The following is a 26,062-nucleotide window of genomic DNA, read 5'->3' as shown; positions in this document are numbered from 1 at the left end:
CGATTGTTGTGCGACGTAGGTGCGCTCGAACTGGGACCATGGAAAGGCGCCTGCGCCCGCACATCCTCCTTGTCGTTCGGTGCCCGAGGTCAATCAGGAAACCAGCTGTTCAGGGCCCGTTTGGTAATGGTCGACCCATCGACCTTTCAGCTGATCGCCGTTTACGTGGTGCCGTGGTGCGACCGACGTGACAACGACCGACGACGCCGTCCACGTCTTTTGTTGTCCGAAACGTTAGCGGGAAGACGGCAGCACGCCATGCCAGAACGGTCGCCCGTGACGTAACGGTGCTGATCGTCGTTAAAAGAGCGAGACGAGAGCTGTTTTGTTTTGTCGTTGCGGGCAGAAGGTAAAAGGGGGCAGGGCGCGTTTCAAAAATAAGTCTGGCCTCTCGCAGCGACTCATCGGGGGACGAAGGTGGCGAACCGCCTCGCAAAAGGACCCGAAGAGACACCGCCACGATGCAGGCGAGCAACGGCTGCGTCCAGAACGGGGCATCCGCCTCGAACGGGACTGCGTCCGCGGACGGCACCGTTACCCTCTCAGAGACCAACAGGGAAATCGTTCGTCTGATCGGGCAGTACCTCAAGAACGAGGGACTCACGTAAGTCCACTTTTTCTTTGTCTTTGTCGAGATTTATGCCCGATGCGCACTTTTCTATGTTTATACAGAAATAGATAGTGTTTATTGCGTTGGTGTCTTTTCTAGACGGATCGATGGGTTTATTTTCGTGCTATAACGTCACATTTTTAACAGAAAAAGTTACAATCAAAACAACTTTTTGACAGCCATAATTACCTGTGATCAAACAAAGAAGAGAGCCATGACCTCAACGACACCTTTTGCGCTAAACATAAATAAACAAACCCATTCTCATTTTAAATTTTGTTTATTTTACTATTATTTTTTAATTAAATACTTTAATTAACTAATCAATAACATCTCTTTGTTGTGTTCCAATATTATGTGAATGACATTGCTATTTTCACAACAAAAATACGAAAAATATTAATTATAACTTTTGTCAAACAAAGAGATTACGCCGAATTCTTAACTCAAATATCTTGTGTATTGTTAAAATAATACTAAATGCACCACTAATAATAAAATATACTTGCTACATAAGTCAGAATAAATTAGTCTTAATTAGATAGAATTGACAACACATCAATTTATTTCTTTGTTGTGTATCTCCATTTAAAACTTTCAAATTTTGCATTATAATAGATTAAACATATTGCACAGTTTATAGAATTGATGATGAAAATGTAAATAATATTTACGTTAAATGTTATCAAGAAAAAGTTAAATGTGATACAAAAATATATTTATTTTTGTTACACAACTGCTCCAATTTTATCAAGTCATTTTTGTAAGCCTCCAGACAATCTAAGTAAACAAAATTCTTTTTTTTTAGAGTAAAAGTTGGAAATTTAAATTAGTTTTAAACAAAAATACAAATATTGTATTTGTATATATGTACTATTATTAGTTCAAGAAATTATTTAAAAATATAAGTTTGTATTTATAATAACGTAAAATATTATTAATTTTTATGACCTGCAGATTATTTTTCAGTTAAATATACGAATCTTTTATTTTAATCTTGGCTAATTTTTCATAAATTTTACATATTTATTAATTTCCTTGAGATATGGACATACACAACTCAGAATTATTTCATTGTCTTTAGCTATCCCTGAGCTCATTGTATGTATAATAATTTAGTTTAATCATATAAATGAATAAAATAAATATGATATTAATTACTATGAAATTTAAATTGACTAATAACACAATTTATCACATTATTTATGTTAATATAATTTATTTTAGTTTATTTCCTTAAAAAATATATACTTAAATGATATTGTAATTTATTTATCTATTAAATATATTAGTTCAAGTTTTTATTTAATAAAATATTGTTTATTTACTGTTCAGTACTATTCTTTTTTAATTACTATTTTAATTTCTTTTAATTGTCTATAAATTATAGAAACTTGCTGGTTTTATAATAGATATGGAGATAATTAAAATCAATTTATTGTCTTTAGTTATGATGTGAAGAAGAAATTATTATTTATTTTTTGATTTCAACTATGAAATATTACCCATTAAATTATCTTGTTTATAGTAGAGGTATTAAGTATAATACAATATATAATATTAATATATTAATATTGTATTAGCTTAAGCTGACAATTAGTACAATTTATTTTTCAGACTATCTTTTATACAATTATATAACATTAATGTTCTATAAAAATATATTTTAATTGTTAGAAACTTACTTATTTTAGTACATTTCCTTAATCATAAATGACTTTTTGCAGGAGAACATGCGAATCCCTGATGTCGGAGTCGAAATGCCGGCTGGACCATCCGGCGGCGGCGAAATTCAGACAACACGTGATGGACGGCGATTGGACGAAAGCGGACCACGATTTGCAGGAACTCAAACCGATGCTCGGCCCCGAAAATAGTCTTGTGGTACGTGATATCCCAAAATTCTGCTCCCTCCGATCCTCATCAATTCAATTTTGTAGGAGATGAAGTTTTTGCTGCTGGAGCAGAAGTACTTGGAGTATTTGGAAGACGCTCGTGTTCTGGACGCCCTACACGTTTTACGTAACGAACTGACACCGCTCCAGCACAACACGCAACGTGTTCACCAACTGAGCAGTTACATGATGTGTTCCAACACGGAAGAGTTACTAGAAAGGACCAAATGGTAACTGTTGGATGTTTTTATAGATTGTGGTTTAATTAAGTGTCTTTTTTTAGGGAGGGAAAAGGTGTACGATCTCGCAGCATTCTAATGGATAAATTGCAGTCTTATTTGCCACCAAGTGTGATGCTACCCCCAAGTCGCCTCCATGCTTTGTTGAAGCAAGCGTTAGAACTTCAAACATTGCGCTGCACGCATCACAACACCTCCGTTGAGGTTGCCTTGGACAATTCATCTCTTCTGGTCGATCACTGTTGTCCAAGGGATTCTTTTCCCATGCACACAGTTCAAGTGAGTAGAATTACATTTTGTTTTGTGTTTGGTTTCAATGTTGGGTGTTTCAAGTGATAAACAAATGATGGTATAAGGGAAGTTTCCTTGAGTTGAAAACAAATGTCATATATTCAAATATATTTTAAAGAAAATAAATAGAATAATGTTAATGAAAATACTTACAATTATAAAGGCATTTTTAAATTTATGAATTGTTATATTTTCCAGCATCTAAAAACATTTATTGTTTGTGTATTACATGTACCAATTTTTGGGCAATGCAGACAACATATTTATTTTTAGGTTAGGTTATTTTAGCATAGGTGACATATAGATGTTTGTAAACAAACTTGTTAATGAGTTGGTAGTATGATAATTGACCTAACCTAACCCCAAAATTAATAATTACTTTGCTTTTAATAATTTTCTAAAACTCACAGAATGTTCCTTTATAACGTACCATCGTTTCTTTATACCATTTTAGGTAAAGCCTGTATATATTTAAATTAAGTTACGTAGGACAATAGTACGTTAATGTTTAGTAAAACTCGTAAATTTCCCTAGTAGCATCTTTGAATGAACCTCTCTGATCTTCATGCCCCCATTTTCCGTATGTAATAATAGACATGTTCCGAAATTTTGACCCGTTTTATTTTCCGCACGTATTCAGGAGGATAAAAAGAGCGCCGGTGCCGCCTACGGGGCGAAACGCAAGGGCCGCCATCTTCGGATCGATCGCTTGCCCAAGATAAATTGCCGATTGTCGCGCGATTTCCGATTGGACGACATCGTCTCCCACTTCCGAACCAATTGAAATTGTATAAATTGCCTTGAATAAAACTCTTAACTATCGTTCCAACCGCCTTTTTTTCATTCCTCCAAAACGAGTTAACTTGTGTATTTTTCGAACGCCGCGACGAGATGGATAAGAACGACGTGACAAAAATGGTTTTTGTTTTCGGTAGGTGTTGATCGACCACTGCGACGAGGTGTGGTTCTGTCAGTTCTCGCCGGACGGCACGAAACTGGCCACCGGTTCGAAAGACACGAACGTCATCATTTGGGACGTCCATCCCGACACCTGCACACTATCGCTCAAGAAGGTCCTAGAGAACCATCGACACGGTATGACTTACAAATTAACACGTAATAATCCAACAATGTTGTTTTTTAAATGTGCTAAAAATATACTGTGTGGCCTATTTGAAAGCAGGACACCCCCATAAAATTTATATTTTTTGTCCGATTTTGACAAACTTTGTTTCAATTGTAAGCCCAAAACTAAAGCCTACAAGATTTTTTAGGTATGAAAATTGTAGAAGCACCGTCTGAAATGGGTATACACCAATTTCATAAAAAATATGCATATTCATAATTCTGTAGAGAAATTGAAAAACATATTATTTTTATGAATTTATTTTTTAATCAAGTAGTCTTCTGTCAAAGCATGAAATATCTTATTTTTCAAGAATATTGAAGTATTATAATATAATAAAACTAATATAAAGTATAATAATTACGTAATTTATAAAATTGGATATTTTTTGTTATTCAAGAGAAATAAAGAAAACATGATTGCTTAAGAAATATTTACCGTGTGTTTGTGAAAAACAACGAGTTTTTCTTAAGAACAAATAATTGCTAATTTTTTAATGACAAATACTGTCCAGGTGCGGCGTATTTATCGTGGAGTCCCGATTCGACCCATCTGCTAGTGTGCGGTCCGGAGGAATGTGCGGAAGTGTTCCTCTGGAATATCGAGACGGAAAAGTTCCTCAAAGTGTCCCAGTCGCCGGAAGACTCGCTTACTTGCTGTTCATGGACTAAAGACGGCACTAAATTTTACGTAAGACATTTTAACACTGTCTGTTATAATTACGTTGTCCGGTTCTTTTAGGTTGGAGGCACGAGGGGTCAGTTTTACATGTGCGACATGGACGGGAACATGTTGGATTCGTGGGAAGGGGTAAGAGTCAGTGGACTCATGTGCAGAAAGGATGGTAAGACGGTTTTGGCTTCCGACACACACCATCGTATCAGGGCTTATGTGTTTGGCGACTATGAACAAGGAATGTAAGTTTGCAATCAACACAAACTGGCAAACTAGCATTGACAACAATTTCGCCGGCATTATTACCTTTTTGTAGGATCCAAGAGGACCATCCGATAATGTCGTTCACGGTGGACAAAAGGGACCGATTAGCTCTTCTGAACATTGCAACGCAAGGAGTTCACTTGTGGGATTTGAACGATAGATGTTTAGTCAGAAGTTATCAGGGCGTTACTCAGGGCCATTTTACCATCCATTCTACTTTCGGCGGTGCCAACCAAGACTTTATCGCCAGTGGCAGCGAGGATAACCAGGTGAAAACCGCTGTCGCAACGTATCCAACCCTTCAAACAATAAACTTTGCTGTTTTTTAGGTGTATATATGGCATATCAAAAACAAACTGCCGATCGCCACATTGCAAGGCCACACGAGAAGCGTGAACTGCGTGGCCTGGAACCCGGTTTACCCCCAGATGCTGGTCTCGGTCTCCGACGACTGCTCGGTGCGCGTTTGGGGCCCGCGTGACAAGGTGCCGAAGCCGTCAGGTATTAGTTGATGGCCCTATTGTCCCGGGTCGCGTCAACCCGTTTCTGTTTCTGTTGCAGTGTCTTCTTCGTCGAACAGTGATACTAGTAACAACGGTACGTGGAACGACATGGTTTCATAGTACATGTTGGAAATCAAAGACTGAATCTAGCTAAGCGTTTTATTCGAATGGAATTTCTCGCGCGGCGCGAGATGTTTTGCCTCCGACTGCGTGTTTTGTATTTAAATTCGATTTTTATTAAGTACTCGAAATATACACTACTGCCTACCTATATTATATATGTAATGTACGTTATAACTTTATTAATTGTGTGTTCTAAGTAGCCAGTTGTTGTGATGTCTCTGCACATTATATTAATTATTATTTTATTTATCTTTTTATTTCTTTATTAACAATTATCGTAAAATAAATGGAGAGAGAGTTATTAAATATTTGTTAACAAAAAAATGTCACTACATTATCTATTAAAATGTAACATTTTTTCAGGTGCAAATATTAAAATAAATTATTAATGTACACTTTCAAATCGATGATTACGCAAGAATTTAAATACGAAACACATTTTGTCTCCGCATCAAATTCGTTCATCACAGTCACACGTATTAAATAACCAATTTTTTAACGAAGCAGTGGGTCTGCAAAAACAAAAATCTATTTTGTAAAAGCTGACATATTTACTTATTTTTTATGTAGAGCATAGTTTTTATCGTTCAAAAATATTGGAAGAAAATTAGCGTTAATTTTTTGTAATTTTTGATACATTTTGTATTGGATCTAAAGTTAATTTTTTACGTTAGATACTTGGTTTTACTTTTTATTTATTGTTGAGGATACAGTATATAATAAAACATACAATACAATTACACTGGATATCTCATTTTAACTTTAAATAAAATCTAGTCTCTCGAAATAGGTAAGTTAGCAAAACAGTCTACAGTAACAAAAACTTTTATTATACACTGTATTTAATCCAATCAATGTTAATATAACACACTTCTGCCAAGAAGAGATAGATTAGGACAATCCCTAAAAATTATTGAAGTTTTTAATATAATTACATAACAACAAACGCAGTTAAGGTAAGTTTTGTTAAAAATTTCACATAATTTGATTAGGGCAGTATGATTATATATTAAGGGCTAAAGTACGGTGGTTCAAAAAGTTCGTATGTTTATGGCATGTTGGAATTAAGTGTCGTGAATGTGACAGAATATCAATTTATCAGAAGTTTTAATGTAATTTTATATTAGGAGATTTTTAAAAGAGTTACAAATTATCTATTTGTATATAAACGACGGCATATTATATTAACAAATATGTGATACAGTTTAACTCAGAGGCAATTCACAATAAATTCGAAACGGGAGATTTGAGTCCTCCGCATCGAATCATATCAATTCGCATGAAGAGTCGAGCTTTAAATTTCATTTCAGTCTTTTTTTTCTCGCCCGGATTTGGAGGATTCAAGGCTCTGATCTATTCTCATTTTTGCAACATAGCATGTATCGTTAAGATAATGATAAGTTTGGCCAGATTGTGCTATATAATGTGTGAAGTGTAGCAATAAAACGAGATAATTACATAGAAGATATTTTTAATTTAAAAATAATAAAGTATTGTATAATAAACCTGGCTATTGCTTCAATCATCCCCAAAAACCTGAAAAATCAATAGGCTCAATAATAAATATTCATGGTTGTATAAAAAGTTTAATAATTCTTCAGTGGATTATTACTACACAGTTTATAATTTAAATACTGAACTCAGCAACATTTAAAAATATTTACATCACAAAAACCAAAATCAACATAATGATACACTATGTACAGTCGGTGTTTGATAAACAATATTACATCAGAAATCATATTTGATCAATTCAATTATTACTACAATTTGTTAGCTAGTCCTATTTACACAATTACTATTCAGACGTAGGCGTGGACTTTTCCGTCACCACCACTTTTTCCTGAGCACTACTCGATGATTGTGTCGTTTTCACTAAGCTGGGATTCATTACCCTCGCAAACACTTGTCTACCCTGGATCCCTGTAAATAAGATACACAATTATTTTCATAAAAATAGATTTATTCATATTTGAATTTCTGCCAAAAACAACAAATATAAACACACCTTTACCCTGCGTTTGAGCAATGGGTATGACCTTCACACCTTGCAGTGCCTTGAGATTGATGGCGGTACCCTGGAATCCTGCTGGCAGCAAAATTTGCTGCGCCACAAATTGCCCACCCTGTCCTTGGCTGGCCAGTACCAATCTTTGGGTGCCACCACCCGCCGTGCCGCCTCCACTCGTCTGCAACCTCACTGGTTGTCCTCCTAAGACTATGTGGCCCTGGGCGACTCCCGAAGTCGTTCCTTGTTGATTTGACGAGGTACTTACCGGTACTGACTTTACCGTACCCCCCGTGCTCAACACCATTTGAGGCTGCAGAACAAATTAATTAATAACATTTAGAGGTGGCATTTCGAAGTAAATGAAAACAATTAAAATTGTTCTTACTTTAACTTGAGTCCCGAGGACGAAATTCTGCTGATTAAGAATATTAATGTTGGAGGTGCTGGTTTGTTGTTGAGCCGCAGAACTCTTCACTGCATTCTGTTGTAGGACCAAGGAGGCTCCGCCTCCTGAACCGGATTGAGTTTGCAATATAACGTTCTGTCCTTGCAAATTTTGTATCGTGCCACCTTTACTTGCGAGCAACACTGGTTTACCTCCGATATGTGTGAGATTTAGGTTCGCTGCATTCACCATTCTTATCGTATTTCCGGTGTTTCCTGACGAAACATAAATTAAACATTGCTTAAACATAACAAGACCTTACTACCTGCAACGTTGAGAGTAACAGGCTTGGCGATGGGTAGGCTTTTAGTTCCGGCAAGCTTGACGTGTCCTTGTTGACTCATAACAATCTTCTGTCCACCGTCCGCGTTCTGTGCGATGATTTTCGCGTTTAGCAATTGTTGTGCCACCTTTGGTGCGAATTTGGCGGTGACCGTCTGCGCAGACGCACCCGGTTTCACGCTCGTCGTTCTCGACGGCGCCGTTTTGGTGACGTTTGTCAACGTGGTGGTGACCGTAGTCGAATGCGACGACACTATCAACTTGGGTTGGGCCGCGATCGTTGCTATCAGATTGTTTTGGGTGCCACTCGCGTATTGAGCCGCCATGCTGTTGGGTTTCGACACAGACGTGGCGGGGCTGGCGCCAGTTAAATGAATGATATTCTGATGGCCCGCTTTCGAACCAGGCGTCGCCACTCGCAACGTCGTACCCTGTTTCTGGTGTGCCAGGAGACTCTCCACTGAGATCACTTGGCCTGCGGCGTTTGTCAGTACTTTGGCAACCACCGGGCCTTGATTTGGTACTGGTGATTTCGATGCTGCCTCTGTAAAGTTATCAAACATTTCGTTAGTATCCCAACTGAAAGACACAAGAATTAAAATTACCTCCAGTGGATTTTTGCTGTGTTGTCACCATAGTCGTCCCTTTCCCACCTTTTTGCTTGTAAACCACCGGTTGTTGAATCACACCCTGCTGTACGATTTTACCGTGTCTTAGCGTTTGTAGGATTTGATGCTGCGCTTGGATTTTAATTCCGCCAGGGGTGGTTAAAATTTGACCAGTTCCACCGGCTTGTTTTGGCATCGAGACCGTGACTATACTGCCCGTACCATCCGACTGTGAACCTTGTGGCGTGCGTACCAACTTGATGTTTTGTATGTTTTGCAATTGTTGTGGAGATATACCTTGTATGATTTGTTGTTTAATTTTTTGCTCTGGATTACGATCGGCTGTTTCGCTTGGTTTTTGTACGATGATGCCCTTCTGTTGGACTGCCAAAGTTTGCAACAATTGCTGAGTGATCATTTGCTGATTCACATTTTTCGTCGAATTGGTTGCTTCTTGTATTTGCTTGATGATTTGAGCGTTGCTCGTCGGTATTATCAAGCTTTTGCCTTGTGAGGGAGACAAAATTTTCACCACGTTCTTCGCAGCTGGTTTCATTGTTGGGCTAGCAGTTCTTGGTTGTTGAACAATTGATTGCAAAGCCTCATTGATTTCCTTTTCGTCTTGAAGCTGTTTCAATGTTTTAGCTTTAGCAACTTGTCCATCCAATGGTTGAGGGGTCGATCCTGGCTCTGTTTTAATTGTATTATTACTCAGCAACAACGATTGTGTATTTTTATGTGGTGTAATTGTGGGGGACGTTGCTGTAACGGTTGCAAGGACTTTAGCTTGAGCACTAGGTCGTCTTGGAACCTTGGGTTTACTCTCGGTGGTCGGAGCTTCCGTTTTAACCGGTTTCGCCGGTTTTTCCACCTTTACCTTAGGCTTGGCTGGACTTTTCTTCGCCGCAGTTTTCTTACCCTTATTCACGCCTTGGAACTGTTGATGTATCCTTTCGAAATCTTCCTCCGATCGATTCCTGTGCAGATAAATCCAAATCTTTCTTTTCGGGTCATATTTTACGCAAGGATCAAACTGAGTGTGCATCCGATCTAAAGCTCCGCTGACGACAGATTGTAAAACATTATCGGCCACGTTGGGAGCAATGTACTGGGAGGATTTCAACAATTCGCATATCTCCGCCCGGGTTCCTTCGCCATTGGGAAGACGTGCGGTTGCATCACGTACTAATGAGAGAATCGTTACGAAATTTGGACGGTCTGCGTTCAGCATCGTGTGACCGCGTGCTTTCGTATTGCTCACCGATGGGTTGTAGATGCCTTTTAAGGGGCCAACAATGCTTTCATAACCGTTACACCTGAGAACATATTAGTAATTATATGTAGAAATGTGTAAGTCAAATTCCACACCAAATCACACAATTTGAATGAGCTTATTTTTTGATTTCTACATTTAATTTGATAGATTCTTTCACAATTTTCGTTTTTCCTGTAATTTTCAGTAAAGTCATTAAAACTATTTTTTTCAAATTATAGTTTTTAACCCAAAAATTATTTTTTTTTTACATTTTATAAGAAAATAAAAAAATCAAGAGAGACAAAATCAAAAAATTTAGCTTTCAAATTGAGTTGGAATCTCCTATAAATGAAATATACCAACCTAAATGTAAAGGCCTTGTGCGGATTGTCATATCGTTTTCTCTCTTGTTCTTGAAAGTCTTTTATCTCGTCCAAAGTGGCTTTCCTCACTGTCCAATTGGTTGTGTATCTAGGAGGTGGGGGACTGCCAGTTCTGTCGACGTCTACATCCAAATCATCCTTCTCTTTGCTAAACGGCGACATCGCTTTCGTCTCTGATCTATGCTCTAACCAAAACTGACACAAACTGGTCAATAATCCATCGGAATCCCTCCCCGCGCCGATCCATTGATACATATCGACTTGTATTTTGTACTCCATGTAAGGCACGAAGTCATCCGGTTGTTCCGAGGAGTTCCCACACAAGAAAGTTATGGCGGAGGGCAACAAGCTGAGCCAATTGTCCGTGAGATTGTACCAGTCGTTGAGCGGACTGATCGGATTCTCCTGCCAAGCTTTCAACCTTTCCTGAAGTGTGTACATATTCATTCTGTGTTCCGTTGTGGAACAAATCACGTCTCTAATCAGCGAGAAGAAATTCGAATGTGTGTCCTGCATCAGTTCCGGCTTGCACGTGAACTCCGACAAGATGTCGATGTCCGAGTTGTCCAAATCAATTGGGATGTTCATCATGTCGATACCTTCCAGATCTTCGACTTTAACCGGTGTGATTTTGCCGTACTGTGACAGGCTGCTTATGGGAGTTATTGGAGGTGTTGTGTTGACTGGAGGTTTGGGAGGTTCCACGACAGGGGGCGGTGGAAGTTCTTTCTTTACCTCCACTTTGACTTTCGGGGGCGTCACTGGCGGCGGTTTGGGCTTGTGAGTCTTGATTTTAGGTTTGGGCGTTTGTACGTCTATCGTAGAGTCCGAATCAGATTCGGACGACATAAAGGCGTGATGGTTTCTTCTACTGAACAAAATTTCAGGCGATTCCTTCTTAATTCTTCGCTTGTGAGAGCTGACTTTATTGTCGTGATGATGGTGCTTGACAGGATGTGATGGTATGCTCTTGATGTAAGGCAACTGTGTTCTATGTACAATGTCCGAAATGGTTATACCTTTCGTATTCAATTCCGGATCGTCCGGACAATTTAACTTTTTTCGTTTGTGGCAGTAGATCAGGTTTTTGTAAGACTCGTCGTTTAAATAAAACGGATTGTGGGTAGGCGTTATGTATCTCTCCAAATCAGCAACACTATTTGAACCAATTTTCAAAGACATCGTCGAAACGAAGACCTTCTCTTTACCCAGACCCGACTTTATACTATTCAAGTGCCGTTTCTGTTTCCTGGATAACGACGGTGGCGGCCCTTCGGGATAATTCTCGTCGGAGGAACACCCATGATCGTCGACCTTCGCCCGGATTTGCGACAGTATTTGAAAGTAACGTCGTTTCGTTCTGTGCGGCGTATAATCGATACTCAGTTTTCGTTTCTCCTGTTTCGGCTCGATGCCGGGCGGCAAATTCCTTATTTGAGTCAACAATTTCTTTTGAGATTCGATTACGTCATGCTTTAACTTCTCTTTATATGATTTGTACCTGAAATGTATTGAAGTTTTGATATGTTTCAATTTGAAAATAGTTTTTAGTACAAAAATTATTAGTTATAAAGTAGAATGAGCTCCTAAAACATTATAATACACACATATCTTTAATTTAGTAAGTCATGATTAAAATAGAAATATTTACATAATAATGGTGTAGAACTCACTCACAACTAAAGTGAAAGTAACAAATACATGAAATGTTCACATTTTTCTTTGCAACAACAATTTCTGATAAGATAACAATTTTATGAAGACATTAAATTGGTTAACAACAAAGCATCAAAGCTTTATTTGTGTTTGTATGTTTACATTACTGTTTTAATCAGTACCTATATTTCGCTTCTTTCCTCTGAGCTTTATTGATAATCTTCCTCATTCTTGCAATGTCGGGCCTAAAATACCCAGCCTTCAGATCCTCATGGAACTTCTCCAATGGACTGTTAAATCTGAATGTTTCAAAGTCAAACAACCTCTGCAATGTCCTGCTTTTTTCCAATTCATCATTCTCTGGAAAGTTTGGCAGGAATGTCTGCAGATGTTGTTTATTCATTTCCGACAGCGAGTTCCATAGTTCTCGTGAGAAGAACTCCTTGAACACGTCCGACCGTTCACACAGTCCCTGCGGCAGTTGTACTTTGATGCCGTTGATTTGTGCGGTTTCCATACCATCATCGTCGGAGGACTCGGTCGAGTAGTCCGTGGTTGTGGAGTCGTCCGAGCTATTGCTCTCCATCGTGCTGAAACGGGGGCCTATTAGACGTTAGCAAAACAGTTAATACCTGGGCAATGAAGGTCACCTCCGGCAGTAAAACGATTGAGGAACGAGTTCAGCGGGGCCACCGCACCGACATTATTGTCAGGGGCTATTATCTCGTGTCCAGAAATATCCCGTAGTTGCGCTCTAAGTGCTGCCGCGAATTGGGCACGCCTGCATTGCGGATATGGATATACCAAAACAACGCAGATACACAGCCAGTGGTGGGCCGCGAAACCATTTTGCTACAGTCTATCAATACAGAAACCTCACTCCATTTCTCAACTATTGCAACCCAATAACACCATTCAAACGGCCGAAACTTATTGCTACACATTATTCACATATCCACTTACACGTATTGCACGAAAAAATCCAACACTTCCACTCAAAAACACTCAAAACTTCCATTGAAAATTACTCAAAATCCCAATTTTAAATGTATCTTGGTTCTTTTTCGTGTTGTAATGTTGCCAACCGTTAGTTTGTTAATAAAGCGCATGTCAGCTTTCTTTCGTCATCAAAATGGCGCTCAACCTACAAGTTAAAGTGCATCCAGTTGTTTTGTTCCAAATTGTTGACGCGTACGAGCGCAGAAATGCCGATTCTCACAGAGTTATCGGCACCCTGCTCGGTGAGTTTTCAATTTTCACATTTTTTAATGAACTACAATATGTAATAGCTGAGAAAATGACATACATGTGGCACATAACCTAACTTTCGCCTGTCATTTGAGTATGACAACAATTTGATTTTACAAAAAGAATTTTAAAGCTATTGATTTGTTATTTAATAATGCTTAATTAAGTTGTTTAAACTGAAAATGGATTGTCTTATATAATCATTGTGTAGGAAAAATTATACAATATGTTTGTTTCCTGGATTTAGCCCTTTTCTCAAAACTTTATTATTTGTTTAAATAACTGATAAATTTATTACTTTTATTAAAGTTATGATTAGATCTTTTAAAGCAGTTCATAAAATTTTATAAATTAATTATGCATAGTGTGATTTTGATGTTGATGAATTATGGTTAAGAATATAGTTTTAACAATATTTTAATATTTAACTGCAAGACAATTTTCCAGATATTTTTATAGAGTTTCATTTTTTTATGTACACAAATTATTGAAAATTCCTTTTTTAGGTACTGTTGACAAAGGAGTAGTTGAAGTAACAAATTGCTTTTGTGTACCACACAAAGAGCATGATGACCAGGTGGAGGCTGAGCTCAGCTACGCGATGGACTTATATGAGCTGAACAAGCGTGTTAACTCGACAGAAGCGATTGTCGGCTGGTGGGCTACCGGCCACGAGGTAACCAATCACAGCGCCGTCATCCACGAATACTACTCCAGAGAATGCAACAATCCAATACATCTGACGGTCGATACCAGCCTCCAGGGTGGCAGAATGGGCCTGAAAGCATACGTCTGCGTTGTACTGGGCGTGCCAACTGGCAAACAAGGCTGCATGTTCACCTCCATCCCCTGCGACATCACTTGTTACGATCCGGAGGTGTTTGCCTTGCAACTGTGCCAGAAAACTATGGCGCCTAGCGCGGGCAGATCCAGGACCGTGAATCCAATGTTGGATTTGGTACAGGTTGCCGAAGCCGGTTCGAAAATGGGCGTGCTCCTTGACCAAGTGCTGGCCTATGTGGAGGATGTGTTGGCGAACCAAGTCGAACCAAACAATGCGATCGGACGATCCCTATTGGATTTGGTCAATTCCGTACCGCACATGTCTAATGAACAGTTTTCAGAGATGTTTAATAGTAACGTGAAGGACTTGCTGATGGTTATCTCGCTGTCGCAGCTTATTAAGACGCAGTTGCAGCTGAACGAGAAGTTGACACTTTTGACATCAATTTAAGGAGTATTAGGATTGTTTTTTAATTGTATTTCAGTCATTGGAAGTATGTATAATAATGCGACTCACAAGATCTGTCAATGTACTTGAGGTTGCAAATAAATACATATTTTTAAGATTATTTTTTATTTGACAATTCCACAAGGCACTGTAAAAAAATTAAATTCTGATTTACTATATTTTGTTGTAACTCTTGACGTTTTTCAAATGGTACTAGTTTTGTTTGATTCCCACTTCTTACAGAGGTAAAATATTTTTATAAGAAAAACATAAATGTGTAAATCATTTTATTTATTCTGGATAAGGCTGTCCTTTATTCTTATTATAACAATACATAATTCAAAAATAAGACAGAGTTTTCGTTATTCTAATCTGTATTACAGATAAAAATCACAAGCTTAAATACCACAAAATCTAATAAAACAATTGATAGTCTAATAAAACTTTTATTATTTTTCACTGTGAATTTGTGTTAAATGATTATATAAAGCTTTAAAATGGTGAAATAAACTTACGAAATACCAATAAGTTAATGAAGAAAAAAAATTAAAGAAAATTTACGTGAATGTGTTAACAATATCGTCAATTTTCAAAATAGACCTGACTGTTTCAGTAGCCAAAGTAATGGCACTAACTGTGACCAAAAGGGGTTGTACAACATCCTCTTCCAAAATATTTGAAATAGCTCCCTTTCTAACGTTAATTCCTGCGGTGGTTTCCTCCTTTGCGTGTCTGTTTCTCAACTCTGTAACTGTTTGAATGGGATTCAGACCGGCATTTTCGGCTAAAGTGAATGGTACAATTTCCAAAGCGTCTGCATAAGCCCTGAGACAAATTGAAGCCATTCCTTCACTCAAATTAGCCAGCTTGGCAAGACGGATTGCGAGTTCAATTTCTGGGGCACCACCACCAGCAATTATGGCTGGTTTACGGACCAAACAACGGATTACGCAAAGAGCGTCGTGAAGGGAACGTTCGGCTTCATCGAGGACCAATTTGTTGGAACCACGGACGAGGATTGTAACTGTTTTGCCTGGATTTTGGACGCCTAAACAAATAAAGCAATGTTAATAATTATTCAAATTTATGTTACAAATTATTTACCGGTGATTTTAACCATTCTGTTACCACCGAAACCGACTTCTTCAGCCATGTCAGCGGAAACGAGATTCTCAGGGACGAAATGGTCCAAAGATGCGATTGGACGACAACCTAAAGTTTTGCTTACAAACTCAATATCTTCTCTTTCAACATCCTTTACAACCATACACTTGATTTTATCCAAGAAATGAAGGGCTAAATCAGAAACAGCATCTCTCAGAATTGATTTTTGAATCTAAAAAAGAACAATATTAAATTAGATAAGTTTTATGTTGAAAAATTAATTGTCTTACCAATAAAACATTGCATCCAGCCTTTTTTATCTGTTTAACAATGTTTAGGATGTAAGCCCTTTCTTCCTTCAAAACCCTATCCATCTGAGCATAATCCGAAATCACAACATTGTGATCCATGTCGGTTTTTGGTGGGGAAATGCAGAACTGAATCAAACCAATCTTCGCCTTTTCCACCCTCTTTGGTCCGGTAACATTGGCGAGCCTCTGCGGGAAAACTAGCCCGTCGACGAGCTCCGTGTCTTCCGTAGTGCCGCCCAATTGTTTAATGACTTTAATGTCAGACAAGTTGCATGCTTGTTCTTTGCCCGGCTCAACAACCTTCAGCACCGCGTCCACAGCGATTGCGGCCAGACAACTCGACTGTTGAGAAACGACCTTGGAGTTCAGAGATGTGTTGGCGCTTTGCAACAGTTGTTCTCTGTTTTTCAATTCGACGGGGATAGAAATGTCATTCAGGACTTGCACAGCGTGAGTGGCGGCCACTTGGAAGTTATCGGAGATTATTGTGGGGTGGATGCCGCGTTGCAGGAGTTTTTCAGCAGCGTTTAAGAGTGCACCGGCGATTACAACCACTGTTGTGGTGCCGTCTCCAGCTTCTACGTCTTGTGCTCTGGATAATTCTACCAACTAAAAACAAAAAAAAGTTGTTAAAATAATTATTATTAAAAACTACACATATTTGAGATTCAATGCAATGACAAGTTTGTATATTTGCACTTAAGCAACACAGACAATTATATTAGAACTTATTTATTTTAAACTTACAACTAATCATTATGCCAAAATTTAGATGAAAATTTATTTCCCGTACATAAAAATTTACACAAATGATATAAATAGCTTTCACAACAAATAATATTACACTAATACATATATTAAAGTCACATGTAGTTTCAACATACCATTTTTGCTGCTGGGTGGATCACATTCATTTGCTTGAGGATTGTGGCACCATCATTGGTAATTGTCACTTCACCATTTCCAGATTGGATCTAAAAAACTTAATGTGAGCCTTCTATAACGCTTAATTTATTAATAAATTACCATTTTGTCCATTCCCCTCGGTCCCAAACTTGTTCGGATTGCATCGCAAACAGCTGAAATTTCGAAGTGTTTTTATTGCAATATTCATACTTAATTAGCTGTAATTTCCGGTGAAGGAGGTCAGTCATACTTGAAATTGTGTTATTCAATTCAAATCTGGACGAAGTTCTATTTACTAAAAGAATTTTCTAGATTGTTTACCTTTTCCGGCATTGATATTACTGGTCCTGACATCGGTAGGTTTGCTTTTATCCTTGTATGCGACGTTCTTAGCTTTGGAAGCATCACCGGCTGCATTTGGGGCGGTCATATTTGCACTTTTTGTTCACGAATTTATTCACAATTTGAGGATGGAGATGGATTTAAATCCAGTAAATTCGCTGCACCCAAAATATTTAATAAAGTGACATATGACTAATGTTGGTAAAGCAGGTTGCAGTCGGTAATTTTTATAAATTCCAAATTTTGACAAAAAGTATTTTGTAATTTAAAATTTAATTGTATTTTTATTACTTATTTAACCAATTAGTATATGGTGTATACTTTGTAGTTTATGATAAGATAATTGAGTATTCATATTTTACTACTCTTAACAGAATGTTACATTTGATAGTTTCTTGATTAAATAAGAGATGGCTTCCTAAAATTATTTCAAATTATGAAATCTAATAAGAAATAATGATTTTCATTATTTATTCAGTCAATTAAGACAGTTATTATTAAAAAATGCCAGTTAAATTAATTTGTACAAATATATTCCGGGTATAGAGACCTGTAAGTATTATCAGCTGTCCCATATTTTTTGGCAGTGTTATGTCAAATTCACCTGCTCCAGATGTCAATTTTGACACGTTGTATTTTGTACACAAATACGGTGTAAAACCGATTTAATATGATAAAATGGCGAGTCTAGACGATGACGCTTCCTGGTAATTATTTCGCTTTACCAAAAATCTACCCGCTTTCCGCTTAACACGTAATAAGAGCACACATAACTGTTGTTTATGTAAAAAACCATATATCCAAAATTAGTACCTGCTAATAGAGTTGTAGGTGTGCAAACGTGACCCGCATAGTTTGTATGTGGTTGCTGACGGTAATTTTGTTTGTGTAGGGTGACTGATTTAGAGAGTGCCTTGTTGGAGGAATGTTCGGCCACTGATATTTTTTGCATTTGTAAGGGAAAACCCTTGCCAGAGGCTGTGCGTGCAGAAGTATGGCAAGTAAGTACATTTTTTGGTTCTATTTTCCTTCAGTAAATATTAATTTTTATCATTTATATGATATATATTACACCCACCTTGTGATAAGAGGGTTAATTAAATATTAAATTTATGAGTCATAAATAAATATTGACAGGATTAATTTAACATGAAACAGTTTAAATGATAACAGAAAAAGGTGATATGTGTACTAAAGTGGGTCACATGTAATGAATAGTGATAATAAGATAAACCTTACTTTATTTCCTAGTTTTTAGCTTAAAACGCATTCATCAATATTTGAATTATTTTTGTAAACAAAAATTTTCTTTGTTTATAGATATGTTTGGACGTGCGAGACAAGGGCAACCAGTTAGACCACTTCAACGAGATCTACGACCTACCGAATCAGACCGTGTTGCGGGAAGACTGCCGCAACTTCGTCTCGAACTTGGGAAACGACGAGGAGGACAAACTCTCCGTCGTATCCGATCTCGAATCCATACTAACTTTCTACTGCAAAAGCCGCAACGTACAGTACACACAGAACAACGGTTGGATCGAACTGCTCCTACCCATTTTAACACTGAAAGTGCCGAGATCTGTGACCTATAATTTGTTTGAGGCGATCAGGGATACCTATATTCCTCAGAGTTGCCATTTGGATGGGAATGCGTTTCATATTTTGAGGCTTTTGTTGTTGTACCATGATCCAGAGCTGTGCTCCTTCCTGGACACGAAGCGTATTACGCCCGAGAATTATTGCCTCACTTGGTTCCAGTCCCTGTTTGCTGCTACATGCTCCTTAGAGGCAATTCCTTGTTGGACTTTTTAATTAATTAAAATTAATAAGAGTTATTTTAGGTGGTGATAAACATGTGGGACTACTATTTCCAACAGAGCGACCCATTCTTCATTTTCTTTTTGTCGCTGATAATGGTGGTGAACGCACGCGATCAAATCGTCTCCATGACGAACGAGCCCCGTGAGAAGATCATCACCAGCCTGTCCAACATGCCTTGCGGTCTCGAGGCCGACGACGTCGCTGACTTTTGTTCCCTGGCCCAGTATTATGCTCTTAAAACACCGATCTCCTTCCGCACCGATCTGATGCAAAGTTTGTACAACGGCCGCGGCGAAAAATCTGCGTTCGTCGCCCAGGCGCTCTGTTTGCCCGTTTCGGTGCACGAGCTGGTCGAAAATACGGCGCAGCAAACGAAGAGTGCAGATGCAGTTAGGTTTTTCCTGGTTGATTGTAGGCCGATTGAGCAGTACAACGCCGGTCATTTGCCTACCGCTTTTCACTTGGACTGCAATCTGATGCTGCAGGAGCCGGGGGCCTTCGCCACCGCTGTTCAAGGTCTGCTGTCTGCGCAGAAGCAGGCACTTGCACATAATTCCAGTGCAGGTATGTAACATATTTGTATTTTCAATTTTATCTTCCATATTAGTAATGGTAACTGTATTTAAAGTTAAAAAGATATTTCCCTGTTATTGTCACAGTTTAATAAACGATATACAGGCTAAATATTTTCCCAAATTGGTTAATTTGGTGAGTATTTCCAGGCTAAATATGGATTGATTGTCGCAAACACATTTTAGTATTCTTACCGTTTGAAACATTTACGAAACGAAAAACATCCCACTATGATCTGTAAAAAAATGTGTACAGGGTGATTCACAAATTATTCATTACAACTTTAAGGATAACTGAAAAATATGTTGATTTGAAATATTTAAAGCAATTATGACTTGCCCTGAACTACTTTTCTAATTTATTTTAAACAAAATTTGAGTTTCGGTTTCGTCGAAAATGACCTCAACTTTGTCATTTTTAATGGAACACCCTGTATATTTTTGGATTTTTAAATTCTACTTCCAATTGTTAATATAATCCGAAGAACACTATTATTAGTATAAATAAAATAAGCGTTATTTTTTATTTTTTGGTAAAATTTTTGTTACTAATCATTTGATGTATAATTATGTATAGTGTAATTGTGTATTATACCAATTAAAAGAATTTTTAATATGTAATTTAATTATGCTGAAACATATATGGTGTTCCATTGAAAATAATAATGTTACTGATTTTTAAGAAGTACAAAATTGAATATAAATAATAAACACCCTGTATAAAATTTGGGAGTACTAATAATGGCCGTTTATAGGATGGTTTTTAATTAACGTGTATGATAAAAATGAACGTTCCACCATCAAAATTGGTGGCTTTACAGACATTTTAGTCAGACCTTCAATTTGCCAACATTTTTACTAAAGATAATTTATGTTTATATTAAAATTTATAAACATTATATGCTATAAATTAATTCAGTTTGTTGTTTTGTTTTGTTGTGACTGTTGATAAGAGCTTAGAGTTTTAAATCAAAATGGAACAATGGCAGAGAAATACTTTTTCATATTTATTTATACACAGTTAAATTACTGTTGTTGTTTAGGTGGAGAGCACTTATGTTTCCTGGGCTCAGGCCGCAACGAGGAGGATCAGTACACGCACATGGTGGTAGCGTCGTTCTTGCAGAAGCACACGCAATACGTTTCCCTGTTGACCGGCGGTTATGCGGCGGTCCACGACTACTTCTCGGACAGTCTGGACGACTTTTTGAACGACCACGACCCACGACATTGCATAATATGCGGCCCAACTTACAATTATGCCGCTGCGGCGCAACAACACTCCAAATCTCATCAAGGTGAGTCAATTATTTGGTTTTATTGCGTTAATTAATTAATGGTTTATTAGGAAGCGACATTTTTGGAAAGATTTCCGCCGCCATGAAGTCAAAGTCGGCTGAAGTGAAGGAAAAGCTGATCGACTACATCGTGAACCCGAACAACAGCAGTCCAGTACAAGAAAGGCACGTGTCCAGTTCCGATAAAATCGGAAAACGATATAGGGACGTAGCGCCAGTGTTTAGTATCGACGACGATCACGACAACGTCGCTAGCATTCAGGTAACCAATTGAACAACAACAGAACAACAAGTTCTAACTTAAGAATCTTCTCCAGCAAGAAGAAGACGAAGACGAACACGAGCTGGTGCAGATCCAAGCGTGCCTGAAAAGCCCCGGAGTGATAGAGCATTTCCCGTGCCAGGAGGTCAAACTGAACGGTTTCATGTACAAGAGTCATCTGATTGTAACCGCCACCGAACTGATTGTGCTGCGCGAGGTGCCCAACATGAAGGGCCACGCAGAGGTGATAGTAAAACGGCCACTTTCCGCAATTGTCAAGATCACGGCCCGGAAAAGGCATCCGGACTTGATCACATTCAAATACGGGGTTCCCGACGGGGAGAATCTCAAAATTTCAGATATGGATAGATTCTTAATCCCGAACGCGGATCGTGCTACCAAAGTTGTATCGGATCAGATACGTAAACAGTTGTAGATGGTTGTTGACGCTTTTTAGGCTGATTCGCGTACTTATTTCTGGAACATAGATGAATTTTATTATAAGTCAGATATTTTTATCATGTTGTCTTGTATACATTAATGAAGATTAATATATTTAACTTAATACTGTTTTAAATATCCGCAATAAAGACATTAACATTATTTATGTAGTTGTATTATTTCCTTTGAAAGCAATTCATCCCTTTCAATTTTTAAAATGGAGGATTAGTCTAGTGGACGTGCTCACTTAACCTGACGTGAATTCATGTATTGCCGGTTTACCGGGGTGTATAGTGTAAAGTTGTAAAAACCTCGGCCAAAGGTGCTGCACACCATTGTTCAGCTACTCTTTCACCGAAAAGTAGGGGGATATACCTCAATATAAAAGTATAAAATATGGTTTAAACTTAAATAACGTAACATGTAACATTGGAAAAAAATTTCTATTCAAATCAACTGATGTAAATATTCGTTATAAAAACGTTTTTATTATATATGAGCTTCCAATATTCATCCAAATATTTTCAAATAAATCTCTATTTTACGATTTTCAATACACACCTTGGAAAATATATTTTATGTATACGCTTAAATTATTCTAAAGGAACTGTAAATTCATGCTGTCCTAAACTGGTTGTCATTGGTGAGTAATACCAGGCCAAATAGAGATTGATTGAATCAAATTGTATCTTGAACCTTTTCTGAAATATCTACGAAATATCCACGAAATGTTTGGCAGGTTTCGAAATAGTGTAAATTAATAAAACTTATATAACCAAATTCCTTGAGAAAATAAATAAAATTAAATTTTCAATAGATTTATCCTAAGAATAAAATTTAGTATACATTGTGGTAAATACCTGTTAGGAAGAGGTTAATATTATTTGTGGATTCTTCTAAATATTTTTAAATAATTCTTCCGTTTACAAATTATAGACATATGTTTTGTGTGTACATTTAAAGTATTTTAAAGAAATTGTAAATTTAACGCTTTCCTAAACTGGTTGTCATTGGTGAGGTCACATAAATATTTTCAAATTCTTCTGTTTACAATTTACAATATGCATCTTGGAAAATATGTTTCGTTGGTTTCCAAAGCAAATAGAGATTGATTGACTCAAATTTTATCTTGATATGTCCAACGGTTCCTGAAATGTCTACAAATATCCAGGAAATGTTGCATATGGCATATTTCGAAAAAGTGTAAATTAATAAAATTGATTGCGAATAAATTCCTTGGAAAATTAATTAAAATTATATAAAAACATAATGTTCTCTTGGCCAACTTTTTTGACAGACTCAAAATTAGTGAACGAATAAATTATTGAGCCATACCTCGCCATTCCCTTGTAAGAATATTAACAAGTTCCTCTAAATTTTGAGACTGATGGTTACGAGACAACATTTGGCCAAATGTGTAGTATGTAATCTATGACGTATTAAATTACCTCTAGATGATATATGAAGAAATTTGTGGAAATTCCCTAAACAACAATATAGAACTTTTATTTTCTATTTTCAATAGTTATATCCTAAGATTAAAGTATAAAATATGGTATAAATAATGATAAATATTTGTTATAATGACGTTAATATTATTTATGGACTCCCAATATTCATCTAAACATTTTCAAATAAATCTTCCGTTTACAATTTCCAATAAACACCTTGGAAAATATCTTTTATGTGTTCGATTAAATTATTGTAAAGGAACTGTAAATTCACGCTGTTTGTGTGACCAAATATTTCATCGCAAAAACATGGAAAACGACATAATTCTTCATTGTCACGACGCCAAGAGAGTACGAAACGGACAATACGGGTCCCGTTTAGACCTTTTTTTGTCCCGATGGCAAAAACATCAAAGAGCGTTTGATCAAAAAACAAACATCATAAATTATCAGAATGGAATTGCGGCATTGTTCTCCTCCACTTTCAGTTTAATATTCAGCATATGACAAAGAATGAGCGTTTCGAAAGGTTTTGTGTGAATAAAACTTGGGTTAATGCGAAAAGCACATTTGTTAAACAAATACCTAACATTTTTTGATACAATGATGAACGGCTGCAACGCCCCTGAATTTATCTCCTTAATAGAATTTACGCGAATAATCGAATTCTTGAAATACTTAATTATTTAACTCGATTAGTCATTTGAAGGATTTCACACTTCGCGAATAAACAAATTAAATGAATAAAGGAAAATGCGGATCAGAGCACAAAGCAATTATTCGTTTGCTCTCGGGAACAAAATTCATCGCGAACAAAATTCCCCACAACTTTATTCGTTGACCCAGACGTTCACACTTTGCGAAATTGGTTTGTCGAATTTTAAAGCAATTAGTCACATATTAAACTTCTTAGACGTTTCGATATAACCGAATTCGTACAATTTTCCACTTGAAAACTTTGCGACACTCTACCCGGAAAAATAAATTGAAAATAGTGCCTTTGTTTGTGTTTTCTGATAGACGAAATTACATCGATATTAATCACCACAAAGTAATTATATTCTTTTTTAAAAAATCTAATCTTTTTAATTTCCTGAATTTGACTGAGTTATATTATATGTATTATAAATATTAGTCAATTTTTTACTACAATTTCTCACTTTCTCACCTAAAATTTCAAAATTTAATGAGTTAAAATGTTTCTTCTGTTGTCGAATCATCATTACATCAATAAATGTTTAGGAAATAAATCACAAAAATCAAAGTTGATTAAATGTTGATTGATGAAGCTGATATATTTGAATCTTTGAATTAATGATCACCTGAGGACGATTAGCCATCAGTAATCGAAACTTTGAAATCACTGATACGAAGTTGAAATCAACATGTATTCACAAAAATTATTAAATTTTTAATATTAACGATAATGTAAGTAGCACTGCCTACTAAATGTATTGTTTTCAGTGTGGTAGTTTCAAATTCCTTGTGCTGCTTTAACGATTTTATACGTGGCAGGTCTACAATCCAAAGTGTGTTCGAGGCTCGAACAATAGACCGAGTTTCAACAATGGAGGGATATTTTTCCCTTTCCTCCCACATTCGTCTATTCACTAACAGTCGCGCTTACAGGTAACTAATGAATTTCGTAATTCGTCCCCTTCGAATGTTCCCAACAAATTCCTGCACTAATTGACTGGCTGCTTCGCAGAGATTCATTAATTTATCTTACAATTTTCTTTAATCATTTTCGGGGTTGTCATATCTTCGAATCGATATTATGTTTTATTAAAATTCTTGAAAGCCCGGATTTTTAATATATTTCCTAAGCCGCCTTTTTCTGTTCACGTCGTATTTTTGTTGTTGCCGTTCAATTAAAAGTTCGTTCGCGTTTTTATGAATTATGTCTGTGTTCTTTTTTGGTTCAATTGTGATGAGTTTTTGTTGTTGTCATCGGGGATCAATTTTGAATTATTTTAGTACGGTGTATAAAACTTCATTAAATTACTTTTAGTACTTTTTTATTGACTTTGATGAAAAGCGTCGTAAAGTTTAAAACAAATAAAACAAATTTGCGGACGGGACGCACGGTTTCCCGTTTGACGGTAACAGGCACATTCTGGATGGATATCGTTCCCGTGGGATCCCTTCAAGAGTGACCCCTTCATGCATTTTACATGTGTCCCGTGCGACAAATGAAGATATATCCAGTTTCAGCGTACGTTTGCGACGACACAAACATAAATAAATCGTCGTTGTTGATGTGGTGGAAATTGATTTGATCGCCACACCGATCTTGAATTCATTCCTCCTTCGGAAATGTGAAAATTCTCCAAACAGCGGTTTGGTGTATGACATTGTGTGTGCTGTGTTTTCTCCAGTGATTTCATTGTTGGGAACGAGGGAGTAATGGAGTGTGGTGTACACGGGACACACATACAGAGTAAGAGAGAGAGAGAGAGGATAATGGGAAGATATAATTTCCATAATTCGAGGGCATTCGGATTGCCGGCAAACGCGGATATTAGAAGCAAAACAAATTTCCTTTACCATTGGCCCAAGTGCTTCCGGGTTCGTGCCAGATACTCGCCCGGTTTCATCTCTCGTTCCCCGTTATTTTTTCTTCTTGCCCACCAACATATTTGTGTGGTTTTCTCATCATCATTCTTGACCACATCTCAGATCTACATCTGAACAACGTTATTTGAT

At 37.1% G+C, this 26,062-nt stretch overlaps 5 protein-coding genes and 1 long non-coding RNA gene across 8 annotated transcripts; 4 read left to right on the top strand and 2 right to left on the bottom strand.

Moving 5' to 3' along the window:
• The first annotated feature begins 76 nt into the window (after window positions 1-76).
• Window positions 77-6,466, top strand: LOC109602785 (WD repeat-containing protein 26). The gene is made up of 10 exons (XM_020019224.2): window positions 77-604; window positions 2,338-2,494; window positions 2,551-2,735; window positions 2,789-3,023; window positions 3,971-4,130; window positions 4,676-4,851; window positions 4,903-5,078; window positions 5,153-5,369; window positions 5,430-5,601; window positions 5,662-6,466. The coding sequence occupies exons 1-10, from the start codon at window positions 462-464 to the stop codon at window positions 5,721-5,723; spliced, it is 1,683 nt and encodes a 560-aa protein (XP_019874783.2). The 5' UTR covers window positions 77-461; the 3' UTR covers window positions 5,724-6,466.
• Window positions 3,030-3,857, top strand: LOC126266224 (uncharacterized). Its single transcript, XR_007548678.1, has 2 exons — window positions 3,030-3,615; window positions 3,676-3,857. It is a non-coding gene; the product is annotated as an uncharacterized LOC126266224 (long non-coding RNA).
• An 830-nt stretch (window positions 6,467-7,296) lies between the features above and the next one.
• LOC109602765 (nuclear factor related to kappa-B-binding protein-like) lies at window positions 7,297-13,321 on the bottom strand. 2 transcript variants are annotated; one of them, XM_049969773.1, is made up of 8 exons: window positions 13,017-13,321; window positions 12,549-12,969; window positions 10,691-12,211; window positions 9,070-10,388; window positions 8,445-9,008; window positions 8,123-8,397; window positions 7,735-8,047; window positions 7,297-7,649 (listed from the first exon to the last, which is right to left on the bottom strand). In XM_049969773.1, exons 2-8 carry the CDS (start codon window positions 12,950-12,952, stop codon window positions 7,525-7,527), a joined length of 4,521 nt encoding a protein of 1,506 aa, XP_049825730.1. In that variant the 5' UTR covers window positions 12,953-12,969; window positions 13,017-13,321; the 3' UTR covers window positions 7,297-7,524. The 2 variants fall into 2 exon arrangements, with proteins under 2 accessions (XP_049825730.1, XP_049825731.1); XM_049969774.1 differs by having other exon boundaries at window positions 8,448-9,008.
• Window positions 13,322-13,451: 130 nt separating this feature from the next.
• On the top strand, window positions 13,452-14,961 carry LOC109602788 (eukaryotic translation initiation factor 3 subunit F-1). Its single transcript, XM_020019227.2, has 2 exons — window positions 13,452-13,607; window positions 14,121-14,961. The coding sequence occupies exons 1-2, from the start codon at window positions 13,499-13,501 to the stop codon at window positions 14,846-14,848; spliced, it is 837 nt and encodes a 278-aa protein (XP_019874786.1). The 5' UTR covers window positions 13,452-13,498; the 3' UTR covers window positions 14,849-14,961.
• Window positions 14,962-15,121: 160 nt separating this feature from the next.
• LOC109600767 (T-complex protein 1 subunit delta) lies at window positions 15,122-17,688 on the bottom strand. The gene is made up of 6 exons (XM_020016944.2): window positions 17,488-17,688; window positions 17,287-17,339; window positions 17,145-17,234; window positions 16,240-16,869; window positions 15,950-16,181; window positions 15,122-15,893 (listed from the first exon to the last, which is right to left on the bottom strand). The coding sequence occupies exons 1-6, from the start codon at window positions 17,594-17,596 to the stop codon at window positions 15,403-15,405; spliced, it is 1,605 nt and encodes a 534-aa protein (XP_019872503.1). The 5' UTR covers window positions 17,597-17,688; the 3' UTR covers window positions 15,122-15,402.
• Window positions 17,689-18,064: 376 nt separating this feature from the next.
• Window positions 18,065-22,067, top strand: LOC109602772 (TBC1 domain family member 23). 2 transcript variants are annotated; one of them, XM_020019210.2, is made up of 7 exons: window positions 18,065-18,215; window positions 18,401-18,509; window positions 18,829-19,299; window positions 19,353-19,896; window positions 20,948-21,202; window positions 21,253-21,464; window positions 21,520-22,067. In XM_020019210.2, the coding sequence occupies exons 1-7, from the start codon at window positions 18,187-18,189 to the stop codon at window positions 21,898-21,900; spliced, it is 2,001 nt and encodes a 666-aa protein (XP_019874769.1). In that variant the 5' UTR covers window positions 18,065-18,186; the 3' UTR covers window positions 21,901-22,067. The 2 variants fall into 2 exon arrangements, with proteins under 2 accessions (XP_019874769.1, XP_049825732.1); XM_049969775.1 differs by having other exon boundaries at window positions 21,508-22,067.
• Window positions 22,068-26,062: the final 3,995 nt, after the last annotated feature.

The sequence above is a fragment of the Aethina tumida genome, chromosome 7, assembly GCF_024364675.1.
Source record: "Aethina tumida isolate Nest 87 chromosome 7, icAetTumi1.1, whole genome shotgun sequence".
Lineage (NCBI taxonomy): Eukaryota > Metazoa > Arthropoda > Insecta > Coleoptera > Nitidulidae > Aethina > Aethina tumida.
This window is presented reverse-complemented; position numbering and strand designations above follow the sequence as displayed.